The sequence below is a fragment of the Fusarium tjaetaba genome (genome assembly GCF_013396195.1).
Source record: "Fusarium tjaetaba strain NRRL 66243 chromosome Unknown NRRL66243_c0000151, whole genome shotgun sequence".
Classification (NCBI taxonomy): Eukaryota; Fungi; Ascomycota; class Sordariomycetes; order Hypocreales; family Nectriaceae; genus Fusarium; species Fusarium tjaetaba.
This window is the reverse complement of record NW_023501347.1, coordinates 69,154-83,029: the sequence shown is the minus strand read 5'-3', so window position 1 is coordinate 83,029 and position 13,876 is coordinate 69,154. Positions and strand designations below refer to the sequence as shown.

The window sequence follows — 13,876 nt, the reverse complement described above, 5'->3', positions numbered from 1 at the left end:
TTTTTTGCAGTATCGCATCACAGTTTTGAAGCCTCAACACCAGACAGCGAATTACTGTCCTTGATCACAGCAAATCTCCCTATTGACGGCGGCTAGGGAATTAAATCATGGCTGGCAAGGGAATTGGGTGCTTGGCTGAGGCCATGGGCGCTCTACGGGTGTCTGCCAAGGTACGTGAAGAGACTGCAATCGCTTCAATGCTAACAGATGAAGCCGGCGACACTCAACAAGGCCTTTACAAGGTCAATGGCTACAGAAGTCTCTCCAAAGAACACTGCAGAGCCTAAATCTCCAAACACTACCCAAGGCATTCTCGAATCATGGAAGCCCAGTACGACTCCCGTCAGCCGTCAATGACCTTACTGACCACCGCAGTCACAACCGTTCCCGTCACAGTCCATGCCTTTCCCTCGTTGGAACCGACTTCTCTCGAACGATGGGACGTCAACCATCTCTACCTCCCTCTCCGCCGCGATCTCCTCCATCTCGCAGTCGTCTACGAAGGTGACAACACCCGCCAAGGAACCGCCTCCACCAAAACCCGCTACGATGTCCACGGCTCCCACCGAAAGATGCGTCCCCAAAAGGGAACCGGTCGAGCTCGCATGGGAACAAAGCAAAGTCCTATAAACCGCGGTGGTGGAAAGGTGTTTGGTCCTCACCCCCGCGACTTTGGCACCAGCCTCACCCGAAAGGTGTACGACAAGGCATGGCGCACAGCTCTGAGCTACCGTTACCGAAAGGGCGATCTGATTGTGTGCGAGGACGGCATGGATCTTGTGTTGCCGACTGATTACGAACTTGTTGCTGGAAAGTATCTCAAGGATGGACTGAAGGAGGCGTATCTCAAGCGATACATGACGGGAGTCCTGGGAAACCTTGGTCTTGGCCGTGCTAGCGGTCGAACTCTTTTCGTTACTGGAAACCGACGTGAGGCTCTTTTCGGCGCCATGGAGCAGCTTCCTTGGGAGGGGCGAGCACTAGACTTGCAGGATGTTGATGTCAAGGACCTCTTGGAGACGGGCAAGGTGGTACTGGAGCGCAGCGTGCTCAAGGAGATGATCAAGAAGCACCAGAGCGACTTGGTGAGCAGAGTTGTTATGCAAGGCCTGGTCAAAGGAGGGCCCAAGTTAGGGACACCTGTGATTAGGGCATGAGCGTGTAAACTACCTGTATTATTTTGTATACAACCGCATGCATTCAGTAAATTCCGTGAAAGGCTACTCGCCAAGTTATATCGTGCTTGGGTATCGTTAGATTGGTATCTATGAGTACACTATTATACATGACAGTATTACAATGCTCCGCCGACGAGCGAAACAATCCACATGGCAACTCTGACTTTGAGGCCAACTCTTCGTTCAGTGCGGGCAAAGTCATCTCGCGTTGCCTTGGTAGCATGTTCCTGCAGCCACAACTGCTCTTCTCCAAGTCTCCCCTTCAGTCCTTCATCGCGAGTGACGATCAAAGCGCCAGCTTCGAGATCATGAGAGTAGCTTCGTTTAGTATAGTTGGAACTTCCAATAATACTCATAGCGGGGTTCTTGTCACCTGGCATCGTTACCCAGAGTCCTTTGGCATGATATGTCCATCCACCAGGTTGACCAACGACACCATAGCGCCATTCCTTTAATGTGATGTCGTTATCACGGCCTTGGTGATGCACGCGATGAACGAAACGTCGGGCGAGGAGAGTGTAGGCATCAGGGAGGAGGCCCGAGACACCTTTGGACTTGTAGAAGCCGTTTGCCTCGGGAGAAGCTGTGATGACGGTGTTTGAGGTTGAAGCAGTGTTGAGGAGGAGTTTTGTCAGAGAGGGAGCTGGGTTAAAGTAGCCTGCTGTAAAGGTCCACGAAGACTCGCGATATGCGGGCAAAGCGAGAGTCTTGAGGATATGTGTAATGACGGGGAGTTCAGTTGAGGTGTCGGGTTTCATGACCTGGGACATCTGACCAAGCATGTAGACTCGTGTATCAGAAATGTCATTTTCAGGCTTAGTTGTCGGATGCAATAGAGTCCGGAGTGTCGATGTAGTGCTCTTGATGAATGACTGAGGCTTCTCTAGTGGTGAAGGGGCAGAGTTGTTCTCCGGCCATGAGAGAGTGAAACCCGCTGGTTCAGTTGAAGGTTGAACCAAGAAGCTGAAGGATGTAACCCCTGAATGGATCTTCCAAAAATGATCAGTCACCTCCTTTGAGGCAAAAAGATGGTATCGATCTTGTCGGTTGGTAAAGTAATCAGTCGACAAATTTGCCCTGAAAAGTCAGTATTTCTTCAACCCCAAATCTTTTGACATACCCAGACATGATGATCTCATCATCGACACCATAAAGCTTCATATGCTGAAGTCCCCAACCCTCATTTATCCTCTTGGGGATATACTGCTTCCTCAATCCAGTGAGATTCGGCGTGTGATACATTCGAATTTCCACACGATCTGCTCCAAACTCTTCGACCAGGGGTGCAAGTAACGATGCACTCGATGGATTAGGCGCCTCTCTTGTCCCTCGCAGGGCATCCGTAAGAATACTCAATTTCACATTCGCATTATTCCTCAACGCCTCCTGCAGCGTCTCAATGAGTTCCTTTTCTGACTTTCCAATGTACAGCGTCGACAAGAAGATGCGTCGCTGTGCTTTTCGTATCCGATCCTAAACCAATCAGCCCTGTCGTTTTCGTATCAATGACAGTCCAACCTTGAGTGTTTCGTAAAACTCTGCTGGAGTACGAATTATCTGAATCTGTTCCCCTCGAACATCGAAACTCGGTGCCAATCGATCCAATTCAGTGACGAAAGGGGCCAAAGCTCCAGCATTATTCACAGAGCCCTGAGTGTTTCCAGCTGGCATCGCATAATGCCTTGTCTGGACTCTTGCGCTGGGAACTCTAGGCTTGAAACTTGCGCCTCGCAGTCTAGTAGTGCATCGTGCACAGCTTCGAGCAAGCATCTCGGATCTCAAGCTCAATTAAGCTTGCTATTAAAGTGATTGTATCCGTAGATCGGTAGAATTTCTGGTTGAGCTTCGAGGTACGTACCCATGCCGTCACGAACTCAATCTGCCGAAGTTGATCCGCGGTAATCTTCAAACCTCACATCATCAACGAGCTATCAACAATCATCCCGCTGAGGTCAATTGATGCTCAACCGCCATCATGTCGACAATCTCACGAACGTTATCCAACCTGCGCAAGGTTGGAATCAAGGCAAGTCTGCTGTCAGCCGTCAATGAGCCAATGCTAACTTGAGTAGGACTACTTTGTCCAGATGCTGGTATGTACCTGACCGAACGATCCTCGACTTGGCTAACGACGCCTGCTCTCTCGAATAGTATATCGGTACGCTTCCTCGATTATCCGCCGAATCATCCACTGACATCCACAGGTGACACCAAGGCTGGTCGTCTGATTGGCACCGATCGCGCCGGCAACAAGTTCTTTGAGAACAACGAGGAACTCCCCCTCCGAACACGCTGGGTCGAGTACGCCAAGCACGACTACGACGCCGCTCAAATCGAGCCCGGATGGCACGCCTGGATCAGTTACAACGTCGACAAGCCTCCTACCGAGGACCCTCTACTAGTAACCGGTGTCCGAGCCTTTGAGCCCTCACGCCCCCTCCCCAACTTTACCCAGACCCGCGGCGCTTTCAAGACTTACAACACGTATGTTTCGCCTTCCGCAGGAGACAAAATTCTGACCGTTTTAGTTCCAAGTCCAAGATCTCGGCATGGGAGCCTGTGGCGGCGCCTCGGGCATGAGGATGAGTGGTCAGGTGTACATAAATTCGCGTAGAGGTTGAATCGAGAAACTAAAGCATTGAATTCAGAAGCTGCTAGTTCTACAGCTAAAAATGGTATAAGATCTAGAAAATGTGCACTCTATGGTCTTTCAGATCCTTCTCTTATACGAACTACATAAGAAATCACGATCTACGACTTTGCTTCAATTGTAGATTTGATGGCTAAATGGTCAGCGGAGTTTGAAGGCTGGACGGAATACTAACCTTCACAAGTCACTCTAGCGTCTCCAAACAGCATCTTTGTGTTGGGCATGTAAAACATGGGGTTTGGAACATCAGCTGCGCTTGTTAGCTGTATTCGGATAAGGGACGGGCGACTTACCATAACCGCTGGCCATGCCTCTCTTCATGACGACAACCTGCTTGGCTTTCCAGGCATGCAGCACGGGCATACCCTCGATAGAGCTGCCCTTTTCCAGAGCAATAGGGTTGACGGTATCGTTGGCACCAATGACAACAGCCAGGTCAGTCTCTGGGAAGTCATCGTTGATCTCGTCCATTTCCAGGACGATGTCATATGGCACACTGGCTTCAGCGAGAAGAACGTTGCACTGACCAGGCATACGGCCTGCGACAGGGTGAATGGCGAAACGGACAGTGATACCCTTGGATCGAAGTGTCTTGACAATGTCTGAAATGGCGTATTGTGCCTTGGCAACGGCCATACCGTAACCAACAATGAGAATGACCTTTTCAGAGTTGAGAAGTGCATCGGCAAGGTCATCCACAGAGGTCTGAGTGATTTCTCCCTGAGGTTTAAACTCTTGTACAGCAGTTGGCGTGCCCAGACCTCCAAAGAGAACGTTTGTCAGTGATCTGTTCATGGCGACGCACATGATGTACGATAGAATCGAACCAGATACACCGATCAAGGCTCCAACAGTGGTAAGAAGGGGGTTCTCCAGCATGAACCCCTCTGCAACAAGGGCGAAACCACTGTAGGCGTTCAAAACGGTGATGACGACGGGCATGTCAGCACCTCCAATGGCAGATGTGGTAGTGTATCCCTTGATGAAGCTCAAAACAGTGCTTCCAGCGAGTGCGCCTGCTGCAACCAAAGGGCTCCCTGGAGCCATTGTGATGAAGGCTCCCATGGTGGCTGCGTTACTTGCGAGTAATCCTGAGTTGATGATGTGTCGTCCAGGCAGGATCTTTGGCTTGGATGTCATCCTGCCGGCGAGCTTGAGGAACGCGACTATAGATCCAGTAAACGTGATACCACCGATGACGACACCAAGGTAGGCTGTGACGAGGTGAAGAGTTGAAGGGTCCATGACATCAGCCATGACACTACCGATACTGGTCAAGACAGCAGCAAGACCAACCACAGAGTGAAGAGCGGCAACAGTTTGAGGGAGATCGGTAGGGGTAATTCGCTTTCCAATGAGCATACCAGCAATGGTGCCGAGTGCAGCAAGACCGCCAAATTGAGTGAGGACTTCAGGGGTAAAGCCAGCAGCGAGAAGACTGGCCAATACACCTGTGCCGACACCGAGAATACCGAGAGCATTACCCATACGAGCAGTGGCTTGGGAAGCAAGACTGGAGACAGAACCAATACAGAGAACAGAGCTGACGAGGTAGCCGGCTTGAACGAGACCAGCAGCGCCAGTTGATGCAGCAGCCACGAAACCACCACCGCAAACAACAGCAGGAATTGCATAGAGCCAGGGGTACTCAGGGGGGTCAGTAGGTCCTATTCCTGTTAGCCAAGTCAAGTCAAAGATCGAACAACTCACGCTTGAACATGTCCAGCATACGCTTGGTGATCACGAAACCACCACCGACATTGACAAAAGCCAGCAAAACACTGAGAGCACCAAAAGCTTGAGGAATAGTCTCGGGCAGAAATCCACCTCCAAGAATAAACAAACCACCAATACCGACCATACCGGAAATAGCGTTGGTGACACTCATCAGAGGAGAGTGAAGCGCGGGAGCAACACCCCAGACAGCACGATATCCAATAAGACTAGCCAGAGCAAAGGTGAAAGCGTTGGACATGAGAAGAGGGCTGGTCCATTTTCCAAGAGCCAAGATACTGCCCATGCCAGCGGTGACACCAGCAACTTCACGGGTCTTCTTTTGCCAGGGAGTCAGAGCCACAGGTTCAGGGGTCACTTCGGTTGCCTCGGCCTTTACGGGCGGTGGAGGAGGTGCTGCGCGAGGAGCGGGGGGCAGAATATCTCCTTCTTGAGTGACGATTGCACCACGGACGACTTCATCTGATAGATCAATGCCGAAAGCGTTGGGTTCAGGGGTCATGGAGAGCAGAAACTTGGTGATGTTGTTAGAGTAGAGGGTTGAGGACTGAGTTGGCAGACGAGAGGGGAGATCAGTGTATCCTAAAATGTCAGTACTCCTCCATCAATGATAAGGGGTGTACATACCAATAATCTTGACATCGTTGTAGACGGCCAGTTCACCCTTCTTTGTAGCTTCACAGTTGCCTCCAGCTTCAGCAGCTAGATCGACAATGACACTTCCGGGTTTCATAACATCGAGGATATCGTTCTTGAGCAGTTTCGGGGCAGGCTTTCCAGGGATCAATGCAGTGGTGATGATGATGTCGACTTCCTTGGCTTGGTCTTTGAACAGCTTCATTTCAGCTTCGATAAATTCCTTGCTCATTTCTTTGGCGTATCCACCAGCTCCAGATCCATCCTCTTCAAGTTCAACTTCGATGAATTCGGCTCCAAGAGATTGAACCTGTTCGCGAGCAGCAGATCGAGTATCGAAACCACGGACAATGGCACCCATGCGACGAGCAGTAGCAATAGCACTCAAGCCAGCAACGCCAGCACCAATAACCAAAACCTTGCAGGGAGGAATCTTTCCAGCAGCAGTGACTTGACCAGTGAGGAATCTACCAAAGACATTGGACGCTTCGAGAACAGCTTTGTAACCGGCAATGTTGGCCATACTGCTGAGGGCGTCAAAGACCTGGGCTCGGGAGATACGGGGAATCATGTCCATGGCGAAACTGGTAGCTTTTCTAGCGGCAATCTTTTCGACGAGTTCTTTGTTCTGAGCGGGCTGGAGGAACGAAATGATGGTTTGGCCTTCTTTCATGGATTCAACCTCTCCGAGACCGGGACCGCGGACTTTGAGAACAATGTCTGAGTTGGACCAGACTTCCTTGGGTCCATTGACAAGAGTTGCGCCAGCTTTTTCATAAGCGGCATCGAGAAAATCAGCAGATGTACCGGCACCACGTTCAACGAGAACCTGCTTGAAGCCCTTTTTCTTGAGGAGTGCAACATTAGCAGGAGTGAGAGCTACACGGCGCTCCCCGGGGAAGATCTCGGTTGGAACACCAACGACGAGATGATCATAGGGAGTTGTCTTGGGAAGAACCACGGTGGAATATTTGCGAGAAGGCGCAGAAGCATGGCGGATCAATGCGAGAGGCTTAGAGACGTCTGCGACAAGAGCGTGCTGTCGAGGTGAAGCTCTCACGGTGCTGTGCCATTGCTTGCGACGAGAGAGGACATCTGCAGCTTATTAGCTGCGAGCTTCGATAGACGAAAAAGCCTACCTTGGACTCGATATCCTTTCAATTGCTTCTGTATAAAGAAGGACGAGGCGCACAGCTCGGAAGCTGACGCTGGGACCGCGGACGAGGCCAGCGGGCGAAGCATTTGGGACGCCATGATTAAAGAATCATGAGAGCGATTGCGAGACCGGAACGAGTGGATCTCTTAGCTCCGTCACCGAGGCCTGTGTATCCAAGAAGCGACAAAACAGTCAAACGCGAGAATTAAAAAAGAGAGGGAATAAAAACAAGAGACAAAACAATCGAGGGGTTGCGTTTATTGTCTCTGTGTCATGTGTCGGCTACCCCCCGTTCCTCCAGCTCCCGCAGCTCCCTCTGGACCCTACAGTTCTCCCGGGGTTCTATTAGCCGCCCCGGAAGAGGGGCTCGCCGCTAAAACCTGGGGGAGGGGCCGCAGCCATCCAACCGATGCAGGGTATCATCGAATCATAGACTATTTCTCACCAGCGGGAGCTTCGGGAGAATTTAAGTAGCGACATGTTGTGCATCCAGTCAGATGAGTTTGTGTCTACTGACCTGCCTGATCAAGTCTTGCCTAGACGCTTGGCTCCAAATGTAGATGGTTTCCCCTCCTCGGACGTTGAAATCCGGGCGTGAAACGGCCGAGATCATGATGGATGATGTAGTTGACGTGGGGTACGTTGCAGCGGCTTATCCATCGGCAGGTTAGTCTTTTGGTAGTGCCAGGACCCATTGATGCCTTGTGAAGGTATGATCTTGAGATGCTTGGTGTACTTGTGCAGGACTCGGTATTTACAGTTGCACTAGCCTGCAGAAACTCATCTTGTGCGTGCGTTCAAGATCTTGAGTTCAGTCACGCTCATGATCTCTTCACGCTCAAGCGCATCCTCGATTTAAGCGGATTAAAGACCAGATCATCGTCAATAAAGACCAGCAACAAGAAGCATCCATTTACGCACATATTCTGTCGATAATGAACATAGATCTATCGCTGAATGAGGCGGTCCAGTGACTGCAGGGCCATGGATACACAGGGGTTGTTCAGACTGAAGAGACGCAAATATTGTATCAATTGACTGGGAACCGTGTTGCTTACCTGCCACTGTCCTGTGAAGCTTGGCAAGATATAGATACTATTCATGGATCATCAGAGACTCAGGGTAGCACTTCACATGTACATTGCCAAAGAGAGGCACATCTCAATTAAGATCGCTTAATCTTTCCATCGGTTTAAGTTGAGAGACTTTTAAGCGACAGTTGCATTCGATAGGATCCATCAAAGTGGTAAGTATGTCCAGTCGATTATGTTTTAAAGATATCGTGGTGAGAACTGAGATGAGTGAGATTAACATTTTAAATGACACTGATGATTCACGCTCAACAAGAGTATCATTAATAAAACGGCAACCCAGCTGCTTTGATCCATTGTATAAGTTTGCATCAAATGATACACATTTTATCAGCTTTAATCTTGTTCCGCAGTGAGCTCAAGAATGGCGTGGAGATGAAGTCTCATTTACGAATAAAGGTCCCAATTGCTCTGAGCATTCTCACCCACGGAAAGCTCACTTATTTCCCGTGCATGCTTTCTTAATTCTCAGTTATTGTAAGGCACCACGTATTTTAAAACGGCTTAAACTTGCTCTCATCTCATGATGAGTGAGTGAACATTGGTTACAGGTTAACATCTGATAAGATTCCAGACTGCTGTCCCCATTAAGCCTAACGCTGGTGTAATGGTGTGAATCTCAACACCAAAATTGTCTTGTAATTTATTAATCACGAGAGCCTCTTCCACATGACCATAATCACCCAACTCATAATATGACTTTAATCGCTTTCTCTTCTCATCATCACTAATTCAACAATACCACCAACATGCCTCGGAAAGCACCTATTCACCACTTCTCATACCGCTCCCTAATCATCCCACCAATCCTCCTAGCAGCAGCAACCATCGTCGCTCTCTTCCTCCACTCAGACGTCAACTTTGCTCTTCTCTGGTCTCAATGCCACTCCCACGCTCGTCTCCCAGGCGTCAGTCGCATACCAGGTCTGGGGACACCTCTATGCTATCTCATCAGCTTCTTCCGCGCTGCGCTTCACTCACTGCGCAGTCGCGCGGTCATGGGCGTTGTTCTAGCATTTATCGGCGGTCTCTTGACTGTGAGCACCGTCGAATCAGCGCGTATCTGCAATGCGCCGAATGTTCTCATCGCGTATCCTACTGGTCCGTGGTTGGTGTTTGATCTTGTGGGTGGTGCTGTCGTTTGGGAGCTTGTTATTATTCCTGCGTTTCTGCATCGTGCGAGACGTGTTTTGAACGCACAGAGAGATGAGGGTGGTGACGTCCACCAGATATTTACAAGTCGTCATCTTCCTGATAGTGAGATCGTTGCTATTCCTATCAGCGTGGCGCTTGGCTACTTTCTTCCATCTTTTCTGATGCTGTTCTATACAACTCCCGAGACAATCGGCATCTGGCTCTTCTTCCCAATCTACGTCGAGATCATTCGCCAGATCATTCGTCACACTATCTCTGCATTGAGGAGGGTTGACCCAACATTCGTCCATCTCGCATCCAAACGGTGGTCTCTGCTGTTTGTGTACATACTGCCCTTGATCTGCTCCGTTCTAGCGCATGTTTCTTTCATCTGGAGCTTAACTCGACCCGACGACCGCAAAGAAATGACAAGGTCAATCATTGTCTTCATTGAAGTCAACTCCCAGTTCATCTTCTGGACCGTTCTGTACTGGATGTTGGTGGAGGTTGGGTGGCGGGTTCCTTTGACAACAATCATCACCTCCATTGCTGTTGGACCTGGCGCTGGAACGTGCGTTGGGTGGATATACCGAGAGAAGCTCATTCATCACGACAACGAGGAAAACAATGGAGACAACGCTCAAACAGCAGATGAGGAGACGCCTTTGTTGCAATGATGATACCCTGATGTTACTTTTATAGCCCTAATTCCTAGACATGCTTCATGACTGATCAATAGACTCGTATCTTTACAGTTGCAAGACTGTCATGTACAGGTCCAGACCTTCTATGGTACAGATATGATACAGATTAACCCACTCACCATGCTCAATCTTGTAGCCTTGACAATATCCTCTCTCTGATAACCTGTGATGCCACCACTGCTCCATGCTGTAATGTGATGGCACCAATGATGGCCATGATGGCGCCGTTGAGCACGACATCGGCACCAGAAGCTCGGAGTTTTTGGACCTACTGCGCGTTAGTCGAGTCACCGCGGACGGAAGATGTATGTACCTGTTTGGGCTTCCACCGCACAACATCGATCAGTCCCACTTCAGCTGCCAAACCAGATAGTCTCTCCTTGCCGACGACGTCCTTGGGTCCTTTGACAGAGAGATTGTCTACCGATTGTAAATTTGAATGCACGAATGGCTGGCGATCAAATCCGTCATCGAAACTCGGCGTTCCAATTGGACCTTGCGCAACAATTGTCTTTGTTGTCTCCATGACAAGAGTCATTCGTCCTGGTAGAGTCAGCATAGCCCAACAATTCTCCCTCGTCCCACCCACCCAAAAGTGCCAATCTGTCGTTGAACCCTCTCCTCCCCTGATCAAAGCTCTTGTGCGTGACGGCCAACCACTTGAGCTCCTCGGGCAGGAGTTTGCTGCCTCCAGGACCCAGCAGGCGCTCGTATACCTCGTCCAACTTCTTGGGATCGTTGTTGACAGTCCAGACCTTGTTCTGGGGATTCTTTGCCCAGTCGAGCTGCAGCGGCGCCTTCATAGCAGCAGGCGTCTGGCTCCATCGTGGCACGACACCAGAGGAAGACGGGGTCTTGGTCTTGAAGGATTCGGGTGTCGAGTCGGTAGCGTAGGTGCGCACGCAAGGAATGAGGGTTCGGGTGGCATGGCTGCTCCGCCAGAGGCCAGAGCGGCAGGGTTGGAGGGCCATGGTGATGAATGGGAAACAAGCCGGGCTCCAATTGCATATGATGTTCACCGAGATGGGCTAAATGTTAAGCTTGCGTGAACATTTTCTCCAGGTCACGTGGGGGAATGAGGCACCTGTCGCCCCACTCTTCAACACCAAGTTTACGCCGAGATGGATGATCTGGAGCCTCACTATTTCCCGCTAGGGTCATCATCGCTAGGCTACGCGCCGCGTTGTCTCTTATCAGAAATACGATTGAAATTAAAAAAGACAAGCCAATGATCTAGAAAGAATCACGTTCTACATGCAATCAGGGACCCAGAGGAATATATGATCAGGCCGAATATCATCGCCTAAATCAGATTTCCAGTGCAGGAGCTCCTCTGTGCTCACTCCTCGTCCTCGATGTTCTTCCCATCCTCATCCTTTGTGACGCCCTCTTTATCCTTGATGATCTTAACCTCTTCTCCTCCCCCCTCTCCATCCTCCTCCGTCTCAGTTACCTCGTCCTGGTTAAGCCCGTCGATGTATCCAACACACACTCTCATTGGATCCACGACAACCGGAACGTGGTAATCCCATCCATCTTTATGCCCATAAGCCACCAGCATAGGCGACACAACCAGTTCGACCGGATGACCATTGCATTCGGCTTCGTCTTCGAAGCCAACTGATCTCATCAAGGCTTGAGTGTCGAATCCCTCGGCTCTGGCTGAAAATGGAAATCCACAGGCCTCCTTGGTATTGGGGTCATGAAAGACAAGTTGAAGAGTCTGGCGACCGCAGTCGAAGCCTAGCTCGAACTCGGCAACCACCTTTGCAAGACGTGAGATCTCCTCTTGAAAGAAGAGGTCGGAACTCTCAGGGAAGTATTGGCCAAGCGCTTTCTCCAAGATCTTGACCACGCATCCCGGCTCAATCCTGACTTCATTGAAATACTCTCCTATCCGATTGGATCGTTGCTTAAGGGAGTAATAGAAATTGATTGTGGTGAATCGCCAGTTGGGATACTGGAAACGCAGGTCTTCCTCGTTGTAACGGAAGTTTTTCTCTATGACCAAGGTCAGTCCCACGAAATACGTGATTATATTCCATCTTTCTCACCTCGCAAGAAGCGTTCCATTGTAGCTTGAGCTTCCCAATACGGCGACGTCCACTCAATGTCCTGACTCTTTGTTGTGAAAATGTTCTCATTAATGATCTCCCAGACCCATCGTTCAAACATAAACTGGCGTACAAGAGGTGTCTCAAAGAGCTGTTGGGCATAGGGCGAATATCCAATAAACCTTTGCTGAGTGGCCTCGTCAAGTCTATCCCAGGGAAGATCCTTGAAACCAGCGGCCATTAGGAACACCCTAATGTGACTAGCAAAGTGTTTCCACTGCCAGGTAATGTAGCCTTGTCTGAAGCCTAAACCAACATCACCCTGAATAGCCCGTCGGAACTTTACAAGACCTTCGTCCTTCCGCTTACTTGATTCAGCGAGGGCAAGGTCACTCTGTTGCATTGCTGCGTTTAACAATTCTCTGCCCTGGAGAGAGAACTTCGGGGCTTCTTCTGATGCACGGTTCGGGACTGCATCTTTTGACGATGCATCGTCTGCCGATGGATCCTTTGGCGATGGCTTTGAAAAAGTCAGTTAAGAATGAATATAGATGGCTGTAAAGTGGCTACTTACTCTGCAGACCCCTGGGTCTGAAGGTCCTTCCATGGCGCTCTCTCCCATCTTTGTGTTCTGTTCTGGAACCGCCTCTTCCTGATCTTTTGACACTCTTGCGATCTTGGCGACTTTGTCTTGGTCAGGTTTACTGCAAGACTGCAGTCGCTTGGATCTTCGAGGGCCAGTCATGTTCTGAGAACAAGGAAGCGACCGCCACTGTGTGGGAAATTTGGAAGAAAGCAGGATTGTTTCAAAGTCTACCCATTTCAAAAGTGCGAGCAACCTTTCGCGTTATGTACACATCATTGTCTAAAGTTGATTGCCTCCTGGGGGGAATACAACATGCTGGCTTACACTAAACTCTAGTCTCTTGTTTCTTAACCCCCCTAGATTATCAAACCCGGACCACCTTTGTCATAGCAACACATGACTATGGGAGTACCGGATAAAGGAGTGAGTTTGGGTATGACAAGCGGCAGTGTGTGGCTGGACAAACAACGCCTCTGCTGGGATAGTTTCAGCTCTGTGGGCATCCGCTGCATTGACGAGGCAAACAGAGACTAGCATCATTGGCGTTGGAGAGGTGAGAATCAAGCCTGTTGATAAATCTAGTAGTACCTGTAATTTTATTTTTGTAATTGTACTAGAAGAGGGTGATGGAGCTCGTTTCTTTATTGGTAGCATCTTGGACAAAGAAACGACCACTCTCTATTCACACAGCCCGTGCTTCCCGGATGACGCCCTTTCCCCTTTGCAATATCGCAGATGCCGTCTCTCATTGGATTGACTGTCTTGTTTTGAATGTGTAGCTGGGGACATGTAACTGAGCTAACGTAGCTTCCAGCCGTGAGGCGGATATCCAAGCACGTCTCCGTTCAGAGTGCACTGATGAGTGGCTCTTTTGGAATACACTGGCCAGTGAAGTCTCCCTTTCCCGTTCTGCCTCGTTCCACAACGGACACTATTGGGATTGACCGACATTT

The 13,876-nt window shown here is 49.9% G+C and overlaps 7 protein-coding genes across 7 annotated transcripts; 3 read left to right on the top strand and 4 right to left on the bottom strand.

Annotated features, from left to right (window-relative positions):
* Window positions 1-107: 107 nt before the first annotated feature.
* On the top strand, window positions 108-1,157 carry FTJAE_7455 (ribosomal YML6 mitochondrial; the record flags this gene model as incomplete). The annotated part of the gene is made up of 3 exons (XM_037354174.1): window positions 108-170; window positions 208-331; window positions 376-1,157. The coding sequence occupies 3 exons, from the start codon at window positions 108-110 to the stop codon at window positions 1,155-1,157; spliced, it is 969 nt and encodes a 322-aa protein (XP_037205487.1).
* Window positions 1,158-1,294: 137 nt separating this feature from the next.
* On the bottom strand, window positions 1,295-2,849 carry FTJAE_7454 (phosphatidylserine synthase; the record flags this gene model as incomplete). Its single annotated transcript, XM_037354173.1, has 3 exons — window positions 1,295-2,255; window positions 2,299-2,651; window positions 2,697-2,849. The coding sequence occupies 3 exons, from the start codon at window positions 2,847-2,849 to the stop codon at window positions 1,295-1,297; spliced, it is 1,467 nt and encodes a 488-aa protein (XP_037205486.1).
* A 304-nt stretch (window positions 2,850-3,153) lies between these two features.
* FTJAE_7453 (NADH-ubiquinone oxidoreductase subunit) lies at window positions 3,154-3,758 on the top strand (the record flags this gene model as incomplete). The annotated part of the gene is made up of 3 exons (XM_037354172.1): window positions 3,154-3,208; window positions 3,266-3,662; window positions 3,707-3,758. The coding sequence occupies 3 exons, from the start codon at window positions 3,154-3,156 to the stop codon at window positions 3,756-3,758; spliced, it is 504 nt and encodes a 167-aa protein (XP_037205485.1).
* A 240-nt stretch (window positions 3,759-3,998) lies between these two features.
* Window positions 3,999-7,452, bottom strand: FTJAE_7452 (uncharacterized protein; the record flags this gene model as incomplete). The annotated part of the gene is made up of 5 exons (XM_037354171.1): window positions 3,999-4,078; window positions 4,122-5,495; window positions 5,539-6,144; window positions 6,190-7,293; window positions 7,338-7,452. 5 exons carry the CDS (start codon window positions 7,450-7,452, stop codon window positions 3,999-4,001), a joined length of 3,279 nt encoding a protein of 1,092 aa, XP_037205484.1.
* A 1,742-nt stretch (window positions 7,453-9,194) lies between these two features.
* On the top strand, window positions 9,195-10,256 carry FTJAE_7451 (uncharacterized protein; the record flags this gene model as incomplete). Its single annotated transcript, XM_037354170.1, has 1 exon — window positions 9,195-10,256. One exon carries the CDS (start codon window positions 9,195-9,197, stop codon window positions 10,254-10,256), a length of 1,062 nt encoding a protein of 353 aa, XP_037205483.1.
* A 151-nt stretch (window positions 10,257-10,407) lies between these two features.
* Window positions 10,408-11,254, bottom strand: FTJAE_7450 (RNase III domain protein; the record flags this gene model as incomplete). Its single annotated transcript, XM_037354169.1, has 3 exons — window positions 10,408-10,551; window positions 10,597-10,826; window positions 10,873-11,254. The coding sequence occupies 3 exons, from the start codon at window positions 11,252-11,254 to the stop codon at window positions 10,408-10,410; spliced, it is 756 nt and encodes a 251-aa protein (XP_037205482.1).
* Window positions 11,255-11,622: 368 nt separating this feature from the next.
* Window positions 11,623-13,082, bottom strand: FTJAE_7449 (uncharacterized protein; the record flags this gene model as incomplete). Its single annotated transcript, XM_037354167.1, has 3 exons — window positions 11,623-12,284; window positions 12,338-12,857; window positions 12,912-13,082. The coding sequence occupies 3 exons, from the start codon at window positions 13,080-13,082 to the stop codon at window positions 11,623-11,625; spliced, it is 1,353 nt and encodes a 450-aa protein (XP_037205481.1).
* Between the last annotated feature and the right edge of the window lie 794 nt (window positions 13,083-13,876).